Source organism: Canis lupus, chromosome 1 (assembly GCF_048164855.1).
Source record: "Canis lupus baileyi chromosome 1, mCanLup2.hap1, whole genome shotgun sequence".
NCBI classification, from domain to species: Eukaryota; Metazoa; Chordata; class Mammalia; order Carnivora; family Canidae; genus Canis; species Canis lupus.
In genome coordinates, this window is record NC_132838.1 from 109,690,919 (window position 1) to 109,709,854 (window position 18,936).

Here is an 18,936-nt window from a genome sequence, read left to right on the forward strand (position 1 = left end):
GCTCAGTACAGATTAGCACTTATCAGAGGACCACTGGGTACCGAGCATTGTGGTAAACTCCTCAGAAAGATTTCACTCCTCACAGCTACCCCTTTGGGTGGAGAAACTGAGGTATATAGAGGTTAGGTGATTTGCCTGACTTCACAATCCAGTCTTGTAATGTGCCCCTCTCAAGAGTCCCCTTCCCCATTATGGGAAATGTGGAAACCACAGAAGTGTGGCCAAAAAAACCCCACTCCTCGCTGCCCAGAGATGTGCCCTGCGGCCCCAGGTGCTTATGCGTATTTTCCACTTGTAACCTCTATCCTCTTCCCCTCCCCCTCTCCCTCAGCTCCTTGGGGTACATCCCCCTAATGAGGGTGGTGCAGTCGGTGCGACACACGACACGGAAATCTAGCACCACCCTGCGCGAGGGTTGGGTGGTTCATTACAGCAACAAGGACACGCTGGTGAGTGGGCGGGGCGGGGCCAGAGTTAGGGGCGGGGCAAGGTCCGCCTGAGGAGGCTGGATGGGCGGGGCCGAGCTGGAGGCGGAGCTACAAATAGAGGGGTGGGCTCTTAAGGGGGCGGAACTAAGGACAGGGTCAGGGGAGGAGTGGGACCCGCAACTAGGAAGCTAGAGTTAGGGGCAGGGGCGAGAAGGACCTGAGGTTAGGTTATAGGGGATGGGATCAGCGGGTGCTGGGGCGGGCTAGAGGTATAACTGGAGGTAATTAAGTAGGGGTGTGATATAGGGTGGGGCCAGGCAAGTAGGGTCAAGTCGGGAGGGTGGGGTGGGGAGGGTTTATAGTGGCGGGGCCAGTTCTGGGCAGGCAGGAGATAGGGGTGGGGCAGGAGATAGGGGCGGAGGAGCCTGGTGGAGGCTGACCTAAAGTTGGAGAGAGGTCATGGGACGGGGCAAGGTGGGGTGGAGCCGGGGCTAAGGCGGGAGGGGCGTGATCAACTCGAGAAGGGGACGAGATGGAGGTGGGGCTGGAGTTAGGAAAGGGCGGGGCCCACTGCGGGGCGGAGCTAGGGTAGAGGGGTGGGAGATAAGAGACGAAAGGGTGGGGCCTTCTGGGGGCGGGGCTAGGTCTGGGGGCGGGGTTTGGCTCTGCGAAGCGCGCCAAGGGCAGACCATCTCACCTGGGGCACCTTTCCCTACAGAGGAAGCGGCACTATTGGCGCCTGGACTGCAAGTGCATCACGCTCTTCCAGAACAACACGACCAACAGATACTACAAGGTGGGCCTTCTGGCCCCTGGCTCCCCCAGACCGCCTCCTCCCACTCCTCTTCCAGTTGCTTGCCCTGCTTGCCTGTCACCAGCAAAAGGGCCCACATGGCCCCACCTGGCTCCGCCACTTCCCAGCTGGGGAACCCGGGCGGCTTACCTCACCTGCCCGCACCTCAAGTCTGGCACCTGTAAAAGGCCTCATAGACTAGTCGTCGCCGTGGGGCTGCTGCCCTCATTCCAAGTTAACCTCCGTGAAGCTAACGTGCGGAGCTCCCTGTCCCGTTTTCACTTTATAATGAAGTATTGGGTCATTTTTCAGTCTTCCCCACCACCTGCCCTGGTAGCCTGTGCGCCGGGCAGTTTCCTCCTGGGTCCTTGGTTCTGCACTGCCCCCACACTCTTGTCCCACATAGCAGCCAGAAGAGCCGATAAAACCGCCAGAACCCTCCCGTTGCTCTTAAAATAAAACTTGGATGCCTCGGGGTTACCTGCTCTGGAGCGGCTTCCCACGGGGATGGGGGTGGGGGGTGCCTTCTCATCTTTCCTGTATGCTCTGCCACACTGAGATGCCATCCCCACCACGTCTCTATCTCTTGTTTTTATTAGCTGTGTCTGTCCCTGTTTCATTTTTTTGTTTTTAAAATTCTTTTCTCCCCCTAATGCAACACTCCCCCACCCCCGCTTTCTCTTCCAAAACTTTTCAAAACATGCTCTTTCCCTCTGCACCTACCTACCCTGCACCTTCTTTTCTGTCCCCTCCCCTCCATCTGGCCCCCTCAGCCTCCTTCCTGATCTCCTATCTTAGTCCCATCCTTTCCCATCCACCCTCTGCATACAGCCAGAAACCTCCCCCTGCCTTGTTCTAAACCCTTCCATGGGATGCCTGGGTTGGCTCAGTGTTTTGGTGCCTGCCTTCAGCCCAGGGTGTGATCCTGGAGTCCTGGGATTGAGTCCCGCATCGGGCTCCCCGTAGGGAGCCTGCTTCTCCTTCTGCCTGTGTCTCTGCCTCTCTCTGTGTGTCTCTCATGAATAAATAAATAACATCTTTTTTTAAAAAACAAAAAACCCTTCCATGGCTCCCAGGGCCCTGAAGAAAAGCCCGTGGCCCCCTCTCATGACCTAACTTTATTTGTTCACCAAACCTGGCATACCTCCTGTGTGCTAGGCACCATCCATGTAATGGGAAGAGAACAGGTTGAACAGAAGCCTTTCCCACCTCAGGGCTTTGGCACATGCTGTTTCCACCATCCTCCACCAGCTGGCCTCTTTTTACCTTTCTGATCTCTTGCTTCACATACTTTCTTCCAGGAGGCCTTTTCTGACTACTCTATGCAAAGCAGGCCCTTTCCCACTGATACTGGATTCTATATGCACTTCTGAGTAAGTGGGAAGCCCCAGGGTCTGCCTGGCATCTTCATTGGTGCTGGTTCTTTTCCTGCCAGGAAATTCCACTGTCAGAAATCCTCACCGTGGAGCCCGCCCAGAACTTCAGCCTTGTGCCACCAGGCACCAACCCCCACTGCTTTGAGATTGTCACTGCTAATGTCACCTACTTTGTGGGCGAGACGCCTGGGGGGGCCCCAGGGGGGCCCAGTGGGCAGGGAGCTGAGGCTGCCCGGGGCTGGGAAACCGCCATCCGCCAGGCCCTGATGCCAGTCATCCTCCAGGACGCACCCAGCACACCAGGCCACACACCCCACAGTAAGTCCCCACCCTGGGCCCTGAGAGGATGGGTCTGGGAGGGCTTGTGGTGGTGGGGAGGGTCCCAGGGAAGGGAAGAGCCAGGGAGAAGGCAGGGAATAGCACAGTTTAGAATGTGGCTTCTGGACTCAGCTGGCCTGGGTTCAAATCTCTATTAAGTCCTAGACCTGCTGTGTAGCCTTGGGCCTGTCACTTCCCTTTTCTGAGTCTTGTCCCAGGTTTTGACAATTCCTCCAGATTGTGAGCTCAGTCTGTTTCATTCAGGTATTTACTGAGTGTCTTCTCTGTGCTCATCCTGTGTTAGAGAGTTCTGGAGACATAGCAATGACCAAGATAGCCTAGGAGCTGCCCTCACAGGGCTCACAGTCCAGTAAAGGAAACTGACCTGTCTCCAACAGTGATGACCCAGAGTTGGCAGGGCGGGACAGGGGAGCCAGAGGACTGTGGGAGCTCAGAAGGGATAACTGATCCAGCCTGGGTATCCAGAAGGGCTTCCAGGACATGGCAACATCTGTGCTGAGACCTTGAAGCTGAGGAGGGTGGAGAGAGGGGAAAGCAAATGGGAAATATTTCAAGCAGAGGCAGAAGATGATCAGAAAGTCCCAGGTTCCTGCCTTCTGGAGCTCGTAATCTAGTGTGAGTGACAGACACTTATCAGATCATCCTGTATGAACAAGTGTACACTACAGAACGTGTGCATGGGTAACATGACGTGGCCCCAGGAGTGACATTTGAGCTGAGACTGAGTGATGAGGATGATTTAACTAAGTCCAGAGTTAGGGAAGCACATTCATGGCAGAGGGAACAGCAAGTGCAAAGGCAGGAGATAGGAAGGGACTTGCTGTATCTGAGGCCCAGCAAGGAGGCCAGGGTGTCAGGAGGACCCAACATGTTGCTTGATGGGGGTTGAAGTCAAAGAGGTAAATGAGGGACCAATGCCTGTGAGGTCATTGAAGGGGCTTAGGCTTCCTCCTGAGGGTGCTGGGGAGCCACGGCAGGTTTGGAGCAGAGGAAGGACAGGCTCAGGTTTGTGCTTCCCCATGGATGGTGAATAAGAGCAGAACAGGGGAAGAGAGACCAGGGAGGAAGAGGAGGGGCCAGACCCAGAATGGCGAGGGGGCAGATGTTCAAATGGCAGAAGGATCAGAACTCTGGCTCTGGTTGGGTGGTAGGGTGGTAAGTTCAAGGGGGAGATGTTGGACTCAGTGTGGACTTTCCCATTGAGCTTCAGTGTCCTCCTCTATAAAATGGGATCAGCATGGCTTCCCTCGGCACTACTTGGGGTGCAATGGTCAGTGAAATCATTCATGATATCGTTTCTTGAGCCCCCTCAGCCTATCTCATTTACTTTTCCCCTGGCCCTATGAGGGAGCTCTTCTTATTACCCCTATTCTTTAGATGTGGAAACAGATTCATAATGGACAAGTCAGTGGCCCGGAGCTGCACTGGATCCCTTGGATTTGAACCTGGGTGGTGTGGCTTCAGAGGCTGCCTCTGAAGCTATGGGTGAAGATAATCCTGAGCCTGGGGTCCCCTCACCTCCACCTCTCCCCTCTCTCCAGGACAAGCTTCTCTGAGCATCTCCGTGTCCAACAGCCAGATCCAAGAGAATGTGGTGAGACCCTGCCCACAACCCATGGTCCCAAGGATGTCCTCTACCTCCCACACAGCCTCCCACCCTCCCTAGTCTCCTCAACGCCCCATCTCCATTTGCACCCTTGACCCTCCCCTCCCTGCCATGCAGGACATCGCCACTGTCTACCAGATCTTCCCGGATGAGGTGTTGGGCTCCGGACAGTTTGGAGTGGTCTATGGAGGTATGAATGCTTCTGAGCTAATCCAGAGGGGATCCTGGGGGTTTCTGGGCTCCAGATCTTCCAATCTGATTGGCTACATGCTCACTTCCTATTCTGGGTGACTTAGAAAGCTAGATCCTCCAGCCAGATGGTTGCAGGCGCTTCTTTTCTCTCTGGGAAAAGCCAATGGACTTTCACCCATTAATAGGAGAACGAATTCTGCACTCTGATTGGCCACAGAGCTAGTTCCTAGATTCCAATTGGTTATAAATCTAGTTTACCATGTTATAGATTTCCCTTCTCAGAGCTGTTTTCCACCTTCTTCATTCCACCTTTATTCCCAAGGCCCCACACTTGTTACATCTCTCCTGGAGACCCCTCAGAGCCACCTTAATGGCCTTCTGCCCATATTTGTTCAACTATGCCTGTGTCTCTGTGGTGGTGGTGGTGGTGGGAGGGATGTGCCTCTTGCCAGAACTGGAAGGTCTTGCTCCCTTCATCCCCTACCTCCCCTATCCTCTGCCCAGGAAAGCACCGGAAGACAGGCCGGGACGTGGCAGTAAAGGTCATTGACAAGCTACGTTTCCCCACCAAGCAGGAAAGCCAGCTCCGGAATGAAGTGGCCATTCTGCAGGTGAACATCAGGCTCTGGAGCCCAGCTCAGTTCCCACCTAGGAAGGATCTTCCCTTCCCACTTCCTCCTTTCAGGGGCCAACTGACCCAGGCTGAGGGTGGTCAGGGAAGGCTTCCTGGAGGAGGGAATATGCATGTTGGGACTGAGGGGTGGAAAGGTATTCTGAACAGAGGGACCAGCCTGTGCAAAGATCTAGAGGTGAGAGGGACATGAAGTCCTCTAGGAATTTGAAATTCAAAGATACCAGATGGTTTATGTGTGGGGAGGTGGTGGGAGGTGAGGACACCCCATTGATTTTCTCCTCAGGGTACTGGGGAGCCATGGAAAGATTTTGAGCAATGAAGGGACAGGGTTGAGTGTGTGTACTTTAGGAAGATCTCAGGCTGCCCTGGTAGGTGGGTGGAGAGTGGTGGGACTGGAGCCTGGACCCCAGGGAGGAGGCTGGGTGGGGACCTGGGTGGGAGAAATGGGGTTAGGCCAGGCACGGCTGGGGGGAGGGAAGAGGATTTAAAACAGAGATGCACAGAGGTCGTTCCCATTGTTCCATACTTCTGTTCTCTCCCTCCCCCCTTCCCTCCTACAATCCTGGGCCTTCAGCAGAGCTTCATACCATAAAGATCCTTCTAGATACAGTGGTGTGGGGATGTGATTCTGTCTGGCCTGTGGGAAGCCCCTCCCCCTTCCCCCAGTGCTACCCCCAGGGAAGGATCTGCCGACCCCCCGGGGCCATCCTTCTTATTTGTTGTCCATCTGGTCCCATGGCTTGCCTCGGGGGTCCCAAGTTCATGCGCAACCTGGACCCTGACTGCTACCCTACCCACCCCAGAGTCTGCGGCACCCAGGGATCGTGAACCTGGACTGCATGTTTGAGACACCGGAGAAGGTGTTTGTGGTGATGGAGAAGCTGCATGGGGACATGCTGGAGATGATCCTCTCCAGCGAGAAGGGCCGGCTGCCCGAACGCCTCACCAAGTTCCTCATCACCCAGGTACACCTGTCCCTGCCCCCCTCTGCCTGGCTCACCACCTGCCCTATGCCCAGGTCAGGCAGACACTGGTGGGAGTCCTAGTAGTGGACAATAAAAAATAGTAATAATAATAATAGAAAGAATAATAGAATGGTAATTTCAAAATAGTAGAGTAATAATAGAACAGACTGGAGAATAATAAGAGAATAATAACAATAGAACAATACAAATAATAGAGCAGTAGTGAAAAATCATAGTTATTAGTATAGAAAAATAAGAAATTATTATTTTATATTTTTATTACTTAAGATAATGAGATTCCCTAGGCCTGACTATATTCGTGTAGGAAAAGGGAAGGGGAGAGAGGCCTTTCTGTAGGGAGCTCATTCAGCCATGTATTAGATGGTTCACCAAGCTCTCCCTGTACCCGTGCTTTGTTCCTGGCCCCATGCCAGAGAGTGCAGGGGACACAGCTGTGACCAAGATAGCCCCAGCCCTGGACAGCAATCACCCAGAGTGGGCAGGGCAGGGATGGGGAATGCTAATGTGATAAGTAATTCAGCCACTCATTTTTACATACTGTGTGCCAGGCACCATTTTAACTCATTTTTTCTGCAAAGCAACCTATGTGGTAGTGGCCACGATTGCTCCCATTTTTTGAGAGGAAAGAAACCAAGGCTCAGAGACTTTAAGTAACTTGCCCAGAGTCACACAGCTAGTGGGATTTGAACCTAGGATCCATGCTTTTAACTAGTAATATCAAACTAATTGGTGTCATCCATATGTCGCCCTGCCTCTTACTTTCTTCACTTTAATAGTACTTCTGGAAGGCTATTCTATTTTGGTATGTAGTTAGTAGAGCTGCCTCTTTTTCCGAATTGTATCCCATGATGGATATCATCAAATCCTGTAATTGCTGAGTATGGAGGTTGTTTTCATTTCTCCACCATTACAAACAACATCCTGTGAATATCTGTCTACACATATTGCTGGGTTCTGGTGGGAGAATTTCTGTAGAACATGTTTCAGATTAATAGACTCCTGAGTCCAGAGGAATGTGCTTTAGAAATTTTTTAAACATGCTGCCAAGTTATTCTCTAAAATCCCTTTCAGTCTTTGCTCTCAACAACAGGTTGAGGCTATCTACTTCCTCACTCCTTACTAACTCTGGATAAAATAATCACCAGTCTTTTTTTTTTTTTTTTTATTTATGATAGTCATACAGAGAGAGAGAGAGAGAGAGAGAGAGAGAGAGGCAGAGACACAGGCAGAGGGAGAAGCAGGCTCCATGCACCGGGAGCCTGACGTGGGATTCGATCCTGGGTCTCCAGGATCGCGCCCTGGGCCAAAGGCAGGCACCAAACCACTGCGCCACCCAGGGATCCCCAATCACCAGTCTTATAGGTGGAAAAATAATACTTCATGTGGCTCTATTTGGCAGTTTAAAAATTATGGGTAAGGTTGAGCCATATTTTCCTATGTTTATTAGCTTGTGCTTTTTTATACCCTTTGCCCATTTTTCAATTGGATTATTATAATTGAATTTTGAGAGCTCTTTGTATATGAGGGACCCTGGATCCTTGTCAATTGTGTTCAATTTTTTTTTCTAAGATTTTATTTATTTATTCATGAGAGACAGAGAGAGAGAGAGAGAGGCAGAGACACAGGCAGAGGGAGAAGCAGGCTCCAGGCAGGGAACCCAACGTGGGACCTGATTCCCAAAGAGGGTCTCTAGGATCACGCCCTGGGCTGAAGGCAGCACTAAACCGCTGACCCATCCTGGCTGCCCAATTTTTTTCTATCCCAGTATTTCTTTTCTTTTTCATTTCATTCATGGCTTTTGTTTGCCATAAAGAGTTTAACTTTTTATGGCAAAAAAGTTTTTATGTTAAACATTGCCTTTTGTGGCTTCTGGGTTTTACAGCTTTCCTGGAAAGGCCTTCCCATCTGGCTGGCCCCTCACCTGATTTGGGACTTGTTCTTTTGGTTGCAAAGTCCCTTGTGCTATGCTTCCTTTATGCAGGCCCAGCACCCTCATTCTCCCCAGCTCTATGCCTTCATCAGGTTGGCTTGTGGGGTGGGGAGAGAAGCCCACTTAGGCAGGCTCATCCAGACTTCGGGTGGGGAGAGGGAACTGCCTGCCTTCAGCAACTGGTTAGTTTCTCTTTCTAGTCTTCCATCTCTCCCTCTCTTTTTGGCCTGTGCTCCTTTCTGTCTCCCTGCAGATTTCTGTCTTCCGCCTCTTCTCTGCCCTACCCCAAGTCCTGTGCTAGGCCCTTTATCTCATGGGCTTGTTTATGCTTCACAACTGCCCTCTGAGGTAGGTATTACTATCACCCCCATTTTACAGATGAGGAGACTGAGGTGGAGGGAGGGTCTTTGTCCTGCCCAAGGTCACACAGCTAGGTGGCCGAGATTAGAACCTGGATCTGTCAGCTTCCAACCTGCCCTCTTTGTTCTCCTCATTTACTAGTAAGGGAGGAGGTGGTCAACAAACAGGAAATCTGGAAAAGAGGTACATACACACTGGGGATCTCAATCTCCCTGGCTGTAGTACAAGGATTACACAGAATCAAGATGGTCATAGTGTCCGCAGATAAAGTGGTTGTAAATTGTATGGTTTCTCTCTCTTTTTTTTTTTTTTTTAAGATTTTATTTATTTATTCATGAGAGACAGAGAAAGTGGCCAAGTGGCCCAACTGCTGAACCACCCAGGCATCCCTGTATCTGTTTTTTGCATTTTGTTTTGTAAATCAGCTCACCTCGCCATCATAAGATATTTTTGAATTAGCAGATAGAGTAGGAAAAGGTCTATTTGAAACACACACAGAAATATGTTCACCCGCAGGCCATCACAAAAAGAGTAGCCAGTACCAATGATAGTAGTAGTTAACGTAGTGCTTGCTCTGTGCCAGACGCTGTCCTAGGCACTCTCTATGCCTCTACTCATTTAAACCTCACAGCAGGGATGCCTGGGTAGTAGCTCAGCGGTTAAGCGTCTGCCTTCCGCTCAGGGCGCGATCCTGGAGACCGGGGATCGAGTCCCACATCAGGCTCCCCGCATGGAGCTTGCTTCTCCCTCTGCCTGTGTCTCTGCCTCTCTCTCTCCCTCTCTATGTCTATCATGAATAAATAAATAAATCTTAAAAAAAAAATAAACCTCATAGCAAACCCTGAGGTTGGGTACTTTTATTACCCGCATTTTACAGGCGAGAACACTGAGACCCGGAGGGTTAAAATGGCTTGCCGAAGGCTACAAGCTAGTTATGAAGTGTAGAGCCGGGTTTTCCACCTGCGGAGGCTGGCTCAAGAATCCACCCCTCGCCCCGCCTCTTTAGAATGTTGCATTTGATATATAATGTAGATCATTTTGGTATTTGGACTATTTCATATTAAAGTTTTTTAATGGATGAAAAATACTTCCTAGAAAATGGAGTCACAGAGTAGTACCATCTTAAAGGCCACTACTTTACTAATAGCTGCCCCTTTTTAAAAGATTTTATTTATTCATGAGAGAGAGGCAGAGACATAGGTAGAGGGAGAAGCAGGCTCCCTCGGGGAGCCCTACATGGGACTCAATCCCAGGACCCCAGGGATCACACCCTGAACCAAAGGCAGACGCTCAACCACTGAGCCACCCAGGCATCCTGCCCTCCACCCTCTTTTTAAAATAAACCCTAGGCTCAAGGTAGGGCTCGAACTCACGTTCCAGGAGATCACAAGTTGCCAGCTCTGCAGACGAGCCAGCTTTACTAATAGTTCTTTTTTGTCAAGAGCTTACCACGTGCTAGAGGACCTCAGACTCTTCCCAAACCCCAGTGCTACAGTCGAGCCTTTCTGGAGTCTTCAACTCTTAACCCAGGTGTCATGGTTTTGGGGTCCTGAGATTCTTATTTGGGGCTCCAATGCCTCCCTTGCCCCTGGGGGGGTATTTTTAGGGGTGCCGAGAGGGGCGTGGATGGGGTTTGGAGGGCTGGCAGCTGCAGGCGGAGTGTGGGACTAATACCTTTCTGACTTTCTTACCCACCCCACCCCCTCCCCTCAGATCCTGGTGGCTCTGAGACACCTTCACTTCAAGAACATCGTCCACTGTGACTTGAAACCGGAGAACGTGTTGCTGGCGTCAGCTGACCCGTTTCCTCAGGTCAGTTATGTCCCAGCTTGATTTGGGGAGCCCAGCAAATATTGGAGGTGGGTGGGGATTGAATGAATCAGGATAACTGGAGACAGAGACTCGGGATAACAACGGCTTAAATAAAATAGAGGCTTATTTCGCACTCATGTAGGGTCCAGCATAAGCATTTTGAGGCTGAAAAAGCGGTTTCTTAGGTACTCGGCTCCGGCTGTCTTGTTTTCAGCTCTCTATGATGTTGCCTCATCTCCGTGGTTCATGATGGTCTCCATCATGTGACATAATAGGAGGGAGAAGAGGAAAGAAACAAGGTGGAGGGAATGAACACACCTCCTTCCTCCAGAACGGCGGTGTGGAGGTTTACAAGGCACCTCTTCCAGCATCCCATTGGCCACGAGTAGCTCACGTGGTCCTGGCTGGCCGCAAGGGGGGCTGGGAAATGTAGTCTTTATTCTCCATGGCCCTGTGGCCCATTCGAGTTTTTATTATTATTATTTTTAAAGATTTTATTTATTTATTCATAGAGACACAGTTACAGAGAGGGGCAGAGACACAGGCAGAGGGAGAAGCAGGCACCATGCAGGGAGCCCGATGTGGGACTCCATCCCGTGTCTCCAGGATCACGCCCTGGGCTGCAGGAGGCGCTAAACCGCTCCGCCACGGGGGCTGCCCTCAAGTTTTTATTATTAATGGGGGAAGCGGAGGGCAATTTCTTCTGTGGGTCTGCTAGGAAAACAGCCCTAAGGAACCTTGGACTGGGCGGTGAGAATGCCCCTCAGGGGCAGAGCCAGATTGTATAGGGGTGATGATTATTAACAGATGGGAGTTTTTTGAGTGCCTACTATGTTTAAGGGCCTCAGTTACAGATTCTCATGTAGCCCTTCCACATCCTGTGTATTTTTTTTGCTTTATGATCTGTGTTTCGCAAACTTTGAGTTCATTTCACTTCAAAAGCCAGAGGTTCATTTTAGTCAACTAGGAATTGCTGTGTGCTTACTATGTGCCCAGCTCCATGTAGGGGCATCAGAAACTGTGGTGAGCAAAGATATCTCCTCTCTAAGGCCAACGAATGTCCATCTCTAGCAGTGGTTTACAGCTAGGGCAGTTTTGCCCCCTAGGGGACATGTGACAATGTTGGAGACATTTTGGGTTGTCACAGCTGTTGGGCAGGTGGGGTGAGGATGGGTGCTGCTGGTATCTAGAGATACCATATACTACAGTTTAGTAGCCACACTTTAAAAAGTCAAAAGAAACTGGTGACATTAACTGGATTTTTAAAAATTTGTTTCTAAGTAATCTCTACCCCCAGTGTGGGACTCAGACCCACAACTTTGAGATCAAGAGTTGTAGGCTTGGGGATCCCTGGGTGGCACAGTGGTTTAGCGCCTGCCTTTGGCCCAGGGCGCGATCCTGGAGACCCGGGATCGAATCCCACGTCGGGCTCCCGGTGCATGGAGCCTGCTTCTCTCTCTACCTCTCTGTGTGACTATCATAAATAAATAATAAAAAAAAAATTAAAAAAAAAAAGTTGTAGGCTCTATCGACTGAGCCAGCCAGGAGCCTCTAATGATATTAGCTTTAATAATATACTTTACCCCAGTATATGGAAGTGTTATTTCAATATGTAATCAACATATTAGTTATTAATGAAACATTCTTTATTCCTATACCAAGCCTTCAGAATCTGATATGTATTTAACACCTAGGGAACATCTCCATTCAGATGTGAAATTTTTATCAGAAATACTTGATTTTTTGCTTAGATTTCATAAAATTAGCAGTTGGAAAAGTAGATTAACATATCCAAGTTGTTCCAAGCATATTTTAAAAAGTTCTCCAATAACTAAGTCTAAGATGGGTTTTTGTTTTTTAAAGATTTAATTTATTTGGGAGAGAGAGAGAGAATGAGCAGGGTGGGGAGGGACGGGGGGAGAGAGAAAGAAGCAGACTCTCTGCTGAGTGGGAAGCTTGACACAGGGCTTGATCCCAGAACTCAAAGATCATGACCTGAGCTGAAGGCAGACACTTAACCGACTGAGCCATGCAGGTGCCTCTGTTTTCGTTGTCGTCGTGGTCGTTGTTGTTGTTGTTTTTAATAGTAAAATATATTATTCTCATTAACATTTATTGTGGAAGGGTAAAAGATTTTGACTCCCAGTGGAAACAGATCACATCAACCTCATGGTTTCTTTCCACTTCTGGAAATCGTTCAGTTGTTAGTGGCACTCTTGGATATAACATAGGATCAGTTATTTAAATTAATGAAAATTAAATAAAATAAAAACTAGTTTGTCAGTTGCTTTTGCCACATTTGAGTGCTCAGTAGTCACAAGTGGCCAAAGGCCACCATATTGGTCAGTACAGATCACAGAGGGAAGAGCAAATGTCAATCATGTTGTCACAAAAATACTAGTATATCTCTAATGAGTTCTGTGATATGGTTCTCTGAGCTCACATAACTGTATAGCCCATTTAGAGGGTAAGAGAAAAAAGCCGCTCTGTAGAAAGAGTAAGTCCATTTTTTGGATGGACAAGTATTCTAGGCAGTAGGAACAGCCTGGGAAAAGACCCTGTATTTTTTTTTAACAGCTTTATTGAGATATAATTCACATACTATATAATTCACTGATTCAAAGTATACAATTCAGAGACACCTGGGTGACTCTGTTGATTAAGTGTCTGACTCTTGATCTAAACTCAGGTCTTGATCTCAGGGTCCTGAGTTCAAGTCCCATGTTGGGCTCCACACTGTGCTCCATGCTGGGCATGGTGCCTACTTAAAAAAAAAAAAAAGTATACAACTCAGTGGTTTTTAGTGTATTCAGAATTGTGCAACCATCACCACAATCAATTTTAGAACATTTAGAGAGAGGCCCCCCAACCAAATCCTTGACCCCCCAGACATCCTGCAATCCCACCACCCCTCATCTCAACCATGAATCTACTTTCTGTAGATTTGCCTATTCTGGGTGTTTCGTTTAAACAGAACATTAAAAAAAATAATAAACAGAACATTCAGTAATAGAATATGTGGCCCTTTGTGACTGGCTTCTTTCACTCAGTTCATGTTTTAAGAATTCATTTATGTTGTAGCATGGATCAGTACTTCCATTTCTTAACAGCTAAGTTGTATTCCCTTGTAACATCTGTAGAAAAGGGTGAATCTTTGAAAAGGTAAAGGATCTTAGGACAGGGTGGTGTGGCTGTCACATGGAGTCAAGAGTTTGGGCTGTGGCTCTTTTTGAGGGTAGGCAACAGAGGCTTGGGGCTTCAAGGGTTTTGGACTCTGGAGAGTCTTCGTGAGCCACAGAAGGGTTTTGAACAGGGGACGAACGATACACGAACAGAGATGGCAGCACAGAGGTGGTGCCACCTATGGACTTGGTAGGAAGGAGAGCAGGACCTTGAGCCTGAGTGTTGCTGGTTCCAAAGCTTGTCCATGACCCTCGGCTGCTCCACCATCAAGGGAAATGTGGGCGAACACCTGTTACTGACTGCTGGCCATCGCGGTCAGCAGTTTACATGCAGGGTCACACTTAATCCCCAGGGAAGGCTGAGAGGAAGCTGCTTCAACATCCCTGATACAGATGACGCTGGGGCTAGCAGAAGTTAAGGCCTGCCCCTGAGATCAGGGGTCCTCACTGTGAGCCAGACACTGTGCCCACCACTTTATTTGTTCTTTCACTCCATACAACCACCCTTTAAGGTAGGGATTTTTTTTTTTTTTTTTTTTTTTTTTAAGGTAGGGATTTTTAGGATCTCCGTTGTGCAAAAGAGGAAATAGAGGCACGGGGTGGTTAAGACACCTGTCCGATGTGGCGGAAGTATAGGGGCAGATGGCATTTCTTGTCCTATGTGCCTTAGATGGATTAACTCATGTGATCTTCATGATGGACTCTTTGAGGTAGGCGCTGTTTCCATTCTCCTCCCCGTACAGATGAGGAAACTGAGGCATAGGGAGTCACTTGGCCAAGGTCGCTTGACCAGTGAGAGGAAAAGCTTGGATTCCAACCAGCATGCAGTTTTGTCTGGAACGCAGTGGTGGGCGTGGTGGTGGGTCACTGGGCAGGGTGCAGCCTTAACGCTCCTTCGGACCCTCCACCCCACGCCCTCCGCAGGTGAAGCTGTGTGACTTCGGATTCGCGCGCATCATCGGCGAGAAGTCCTTCCGGCGTTCGGTGGTGGGCACGCCTGCCTACCTGGCGCCCGAGGTGCTGCTCAACCAGGGCTACAACCGCTCGCTGGACATGTGGTCGGTGGGCGTGATCATGTACGTCAGCCTCAGTGGCACGTTCCCTTTCAACGAGGACGAGGACATCAAAGACCAGATCCAGAACGCTGCCTTCATGTACCCAGCCTGCCCCTGGAGCCGCATCTCCTCCGGAGGTGGGTGGAGGCGGGCAAGGGGGGCAACCGGAAGTGGGGGAGTGGGCGGGGCCATAGGAGAGGTGGGCCCTGGAACATCTGGTCCTGTGGGGGTGGAGCCTGGAGGTGGGTGGGGCTATGGGGAAGTACCCAGGACCTGGAACCTTGTGGCAGGGGCTAAAGGGTGTGTGTGGAGCTAGTCAGGCCTAGTTCTTAGTTCACAGGAAACAAAGTGCTCCAGGTGCAAGTGAGGGGTGCAAGGAGAGGGGAGCCAGGCCCTAGGGGGACACTGAGATCCAGGGGCTTTGGCCTGTGGCCAGGTAGTGGCATTGGGGCCTGTGAGTTGAGCCCCTGAAAGTTCTCTGGGAAGACCTGTAACAATGGAGCCTGAGCCAAATGTGGAGGGTGGGCTTACAGCGGTGCTAAGATCCTGAGGAATGTTAGAAAGCCCAAGATGGAGGGGCAGGTCTTGGAGTCAGGGAGCTCAGGAAAACACAGGATGGGAGGGAGGTTAAGACAATCACTATTCGGAACAGTTTATTCAACAAGCATGTGCGTGTCTACTGTGTGCCGGGCACTGACTGTCCTAGGTGCTGGGAATTCTGAGATGAGTTGGAAAGAAGAGGTCATGTAGGGAGAAGGTTGTCGAGGACGGAAGGGCTCTAGAGGGATATAGCCTCATGGAGCAGGCAGAGAGGGGGTGACATGGGGCTTAGTACAGGAAAAGGTGGCAGCAGTGGGCTTGAGAGAGGTAAATAAAATAGTAAGTGATAAGAATGGATTCAGGAGGGACACCTGGGTGGCTCAGTCCGTTAAGCATCTGCCTTCAGCTCAGGTTATGATCTCAGGGTCCTGGGATGGAGTCCCACATCGGGCTCCCTGCTCAGCGGAGAGCCTGCTTCTCTCTCTCCCTCTGCTCCTCCCCCCGCTTGTGCTCTCTCTTTCTCTCTCTAATGAATAAATAAAATCTTAAAAAAAAAAAGGTGGGTACTTTTCATGAGTACTGGGGTAATACTGGAGGTCCTCAACATTGTGTTTTGGGACCCACTCAGAAATCTTTGTAAAAGCGCATCAGGTATGCGAAAGTGAATTTGGTGTGGATGGATATGTGTGAGGGAGGCCGTGTGAACAAGGCCTAGACTCACAGGGGTTCACACAGTGAGGCCTTGTCCTTCAAAGCTTCTGATCAAGGAGACAGCCTCGGACAAGTGCCAGCTTGTCTCGAATGCCTGACACTTGCTAATTCTCCTTTTCTTAAAGAACGGGCCTCTCTTTGAGCCTTCTGCAGGAAACCACTGACTATCATCTAATAATATTGTTTTCTGTTCATTTTATTTTTGTGGGCATGGCCAATAAACTTTGGGTTTTCATTTCATTGATAGAATATTTCTGTTATAAATAAATTCACTTTCCCCTTGAAAGTCCTTCAAGGGGAAAATGAATTTTTAAAAAGCGAAATGATTTAAAGCCAAATGTTATCGATTTTTTCTTTGATCAAATACTGACGTGGCTCAGACTTTTAAATATACAGAAGGGCCTACAGTTAAAATACTCTCTCAGTCCTTTGTCTGCCATTCTTCCCAAAGGCAATGGCTATTACAAGTCTTACAAATATGTATGAGCAAATATGTAGACATGTATTCTTTTAGTTCCCCCTTTTATACAGGTGGCAGAGTACTATACATGCTGCTTTTCAACTTGCATTGTCCTCTTCACAGTACATCTAGGGCAAATGGTTTAGCTTCAAGAAAAAAAATATTTTTAAAGATTTTATTTCTCTATTTTAGAGAGAGCGGGTGCATGGGTGGGTGGGTGTGGAGGGAGAGGTTGAGGGAGAGAGAATTTCAAACAGACTTTGCGCTGACTGCAGATCCCCACTTGGGGCTCCACCCCACGACCCCAAGATTATGACCTGAGCCGAAATCAAGAGTCCGTTGCCCAACTGACTGAGCCACATAGGCTCCCCTGGCTTAAAGAAAAATGTTCAGTGAAGAATAGTCCAGTCATGTGTATGACAAAACTTAATGAAGGTGACATAGGAATGGGAAAACTGAGGGAGAGGCTTGGTGAAAAGATGTGGGAGCTAGTGTGTGTGCAATGTGGGGGGAGGGGTGGACAAAATGGTATTTTATTTATTTATTTATTTATTTATTTATTTATTTATTTGACAAAATGGTAATTTAATGTGGACATAGGTGAGTGAGCGATTGGTGCGATTCCAAGCCACCTGGGCCAGTGCAGAAGGCAGGCCGGGATGGTAGCAGGTCGGCTGGAGTGGCCTGTTGGAGGAGGGGCGGCCCCTGACCGCTCAGGCCTTGAACTGTCTGTCTCCTTCCCATGCAGCCATTGACCTCATCAACAACCTGCTGCAGGTGAAGATGCGCAAGCGCTACAGTGTGGACAAGTCTCTCAGCCACCCCTGGTTACAGGTGATGCGGGGGGCGGGGCTGAGAGCGAAGGGGGAGGAGAGGTCCCATTGGCTGGGTTGGGAGAAGGGGTGGAGCCCGACGGCTTATTGGCTGTGTAGGTGGTGAAGGATGCAGGTGCATTTTCCGTGGATCCGGAACGTGGCTGAGTTTCCCATTTGGCTGGGAGGCAGGAGGAGGCGGAGCTGAATGAATTTCTATTGGCTGGGCAGGCTGCGAAGGGTGTGGCTTCACTTTCGTCGGTACCCGGCCTGTCACCCGCAGGGCAGGTGATGCGCGGGCGCCGCTCAGCCGCTATGGGCTGTGCTCTTCCTGCTAACACCTGTTCTCCCGGGCCCAGGAGTACCAGACGTGGTTGGACCTCCGAGAGCTGGAGGGGAAGATGGGCGAGAGGTACATCACCCACGAGAGTGACGACGCGCGCTGGGAGCAGTTCGTGGCAGAACACCCGCTGCCCGGACCTGGGCTGCCCGCCGATGGGGACTTGGGTGGGGCCCTCCCGCCGCAGGACCATGAGATGCAGGGGCTGGCCGAGCGCATCAGCGTCCTCTGAGGCCCCGTCCTCCCGCCTCGGCTGCCCGGTGATGCTGTCCTCTGGTCCCCGGAGAGCGGCCCTCCACACCATCTCAGCAAGGAACTGTTCTACACAGAAGGGGCTTCCTGCCCCGAATGGATGGGACACGCCCCGGGAGAGGAGCAGGGCGGGGGTCAGTGGCGGGTCAGCGATAGTTATTTCCAACCCGAATTCCCCAGCAATTAAAAAGGACTCATCTCTGGCCCCATGGCTTCGGTCTCTGGCCACACCGCACTCTATCATGAATCTGTTGCTAACCGAGATGGAGTTCACCTGGAAAGAGGACTGTCTGAAAAGGAGGCTGGAGGGAGGGGAGGATGAGGGTGGGGGAGAGGGGACTGAAGGTGGAGGAGTTTTGGAAGGACTAACTGGGTTAGGCAATCTGGAGGGAGGACTGCCAGGATGGAAGACTACAAGGGGGAAGGTACAGAGGGTAGCATAAGGAGGGCAGGGAAGAAAAAAGAAGAGTTCTAGTTGGAGGGAATATGCCAGAAGGGGAGGATGGATGGAGGAACGTGGCTAGAGGGATAGAGGGTTTAGAGCCAAGGCATCCAATGGCTTGTTTGAGGCACTTTTGTGGTCAGTGGTGTTACTGCTAATCATAACTACTAATAACTACAATGCAATTAGCACAGGTCTGGTCCATGGTGGAAACTTGATCCACAATATTTAGTATTTTCTTTTAAATTGATGCAATGACTTCTCGACACACTGAATGTGTTCATACACTGGGTGCTGGGTGATGCTGGGGACACAGTAGTGACTGAGGCATCCCAGGTCCTACCCTCAGTGGGTTCACCATCCAGTGGAGAGACAGACCTGTCTGGGGATAGTAATGACCAGAATGAGCAGGGCCGGGCTGGGGGAGTCCAGGAGGGTGGGGCAGCCTTGAGCGACCCTGAGGGTCCAGACCAGTCTTCTGAGACGACTTCTCAAGCTTCATCTCAGCCCGGAGGTTGTAGGCAGAGGGAACATCACTGCACCTTTAACCCCCGCCCTCTGGTCCCCCAGCTCCTCATTGTCACCCAGACTTTTTAAAAAAAATATTTTATTTCTTCATGAGAGAGGCAGAGACCTGGGCCGAGGGAGAAGCAGGCTCCCTGGGGGGAGCCCGATGCAGGACTCGA

General features: G+C 50.2%; 1 protein-coding gene across 2 annotated transcripts in view; it reads left to right on the forward strand.

The window, feature by feature from the left end:
- The window catches only part of PRKD2 (protein kinase D2), a 34,887-nt gene extending 16,874 nt beyond the window's left edge, over positions 1-18,013 (forward strand). For both annotated transcript variants that reach the window (XM_072773879.1, XM_072773880.1), the window contains 11 exons: positions 332-449; positions 1,147-1,224; positions 2,657-2,915; positions 4,478-4,530; positions 4,660-4,732; positions 5,239-5,345; positions 6,172-6,333; positions 10,358-10,456; positions 14,563-14,830; positions 17,153-17,238; positions 17,576-18,013. In XM_072773879.1, coding sequence (XP_072629980.1) covers positions 332-449; positions 1,147-1,224; positions 2,657-2,915; positions 4,478-4,530; positions 4,660-4,732; positions 5,239-5,345; positions 6,172-6,333; positions 10,358-10,456; positions 14,563-14,830; positions 17,153-17,238; positions 17,576-17,788 — 1,516 coding nt within the window. In that variant the 3' untranslated portion in view covers positions 17,789-18,013. The remainder of the gene's footprint in view (positions 1-331; positions 450-1,146; positions 1,225-2,656; positions 2,916-4,477; positions 4,531-4,659; positions 4,733-5,238; positions 5,346-6,171; positions 6,334-10,357; positions 10,457-14,562; positions 14,831-17,152; positions 17,239-17,575) is intronic.
- Positions 18,014-18,936: the final 923 nt, after the last annotated feature.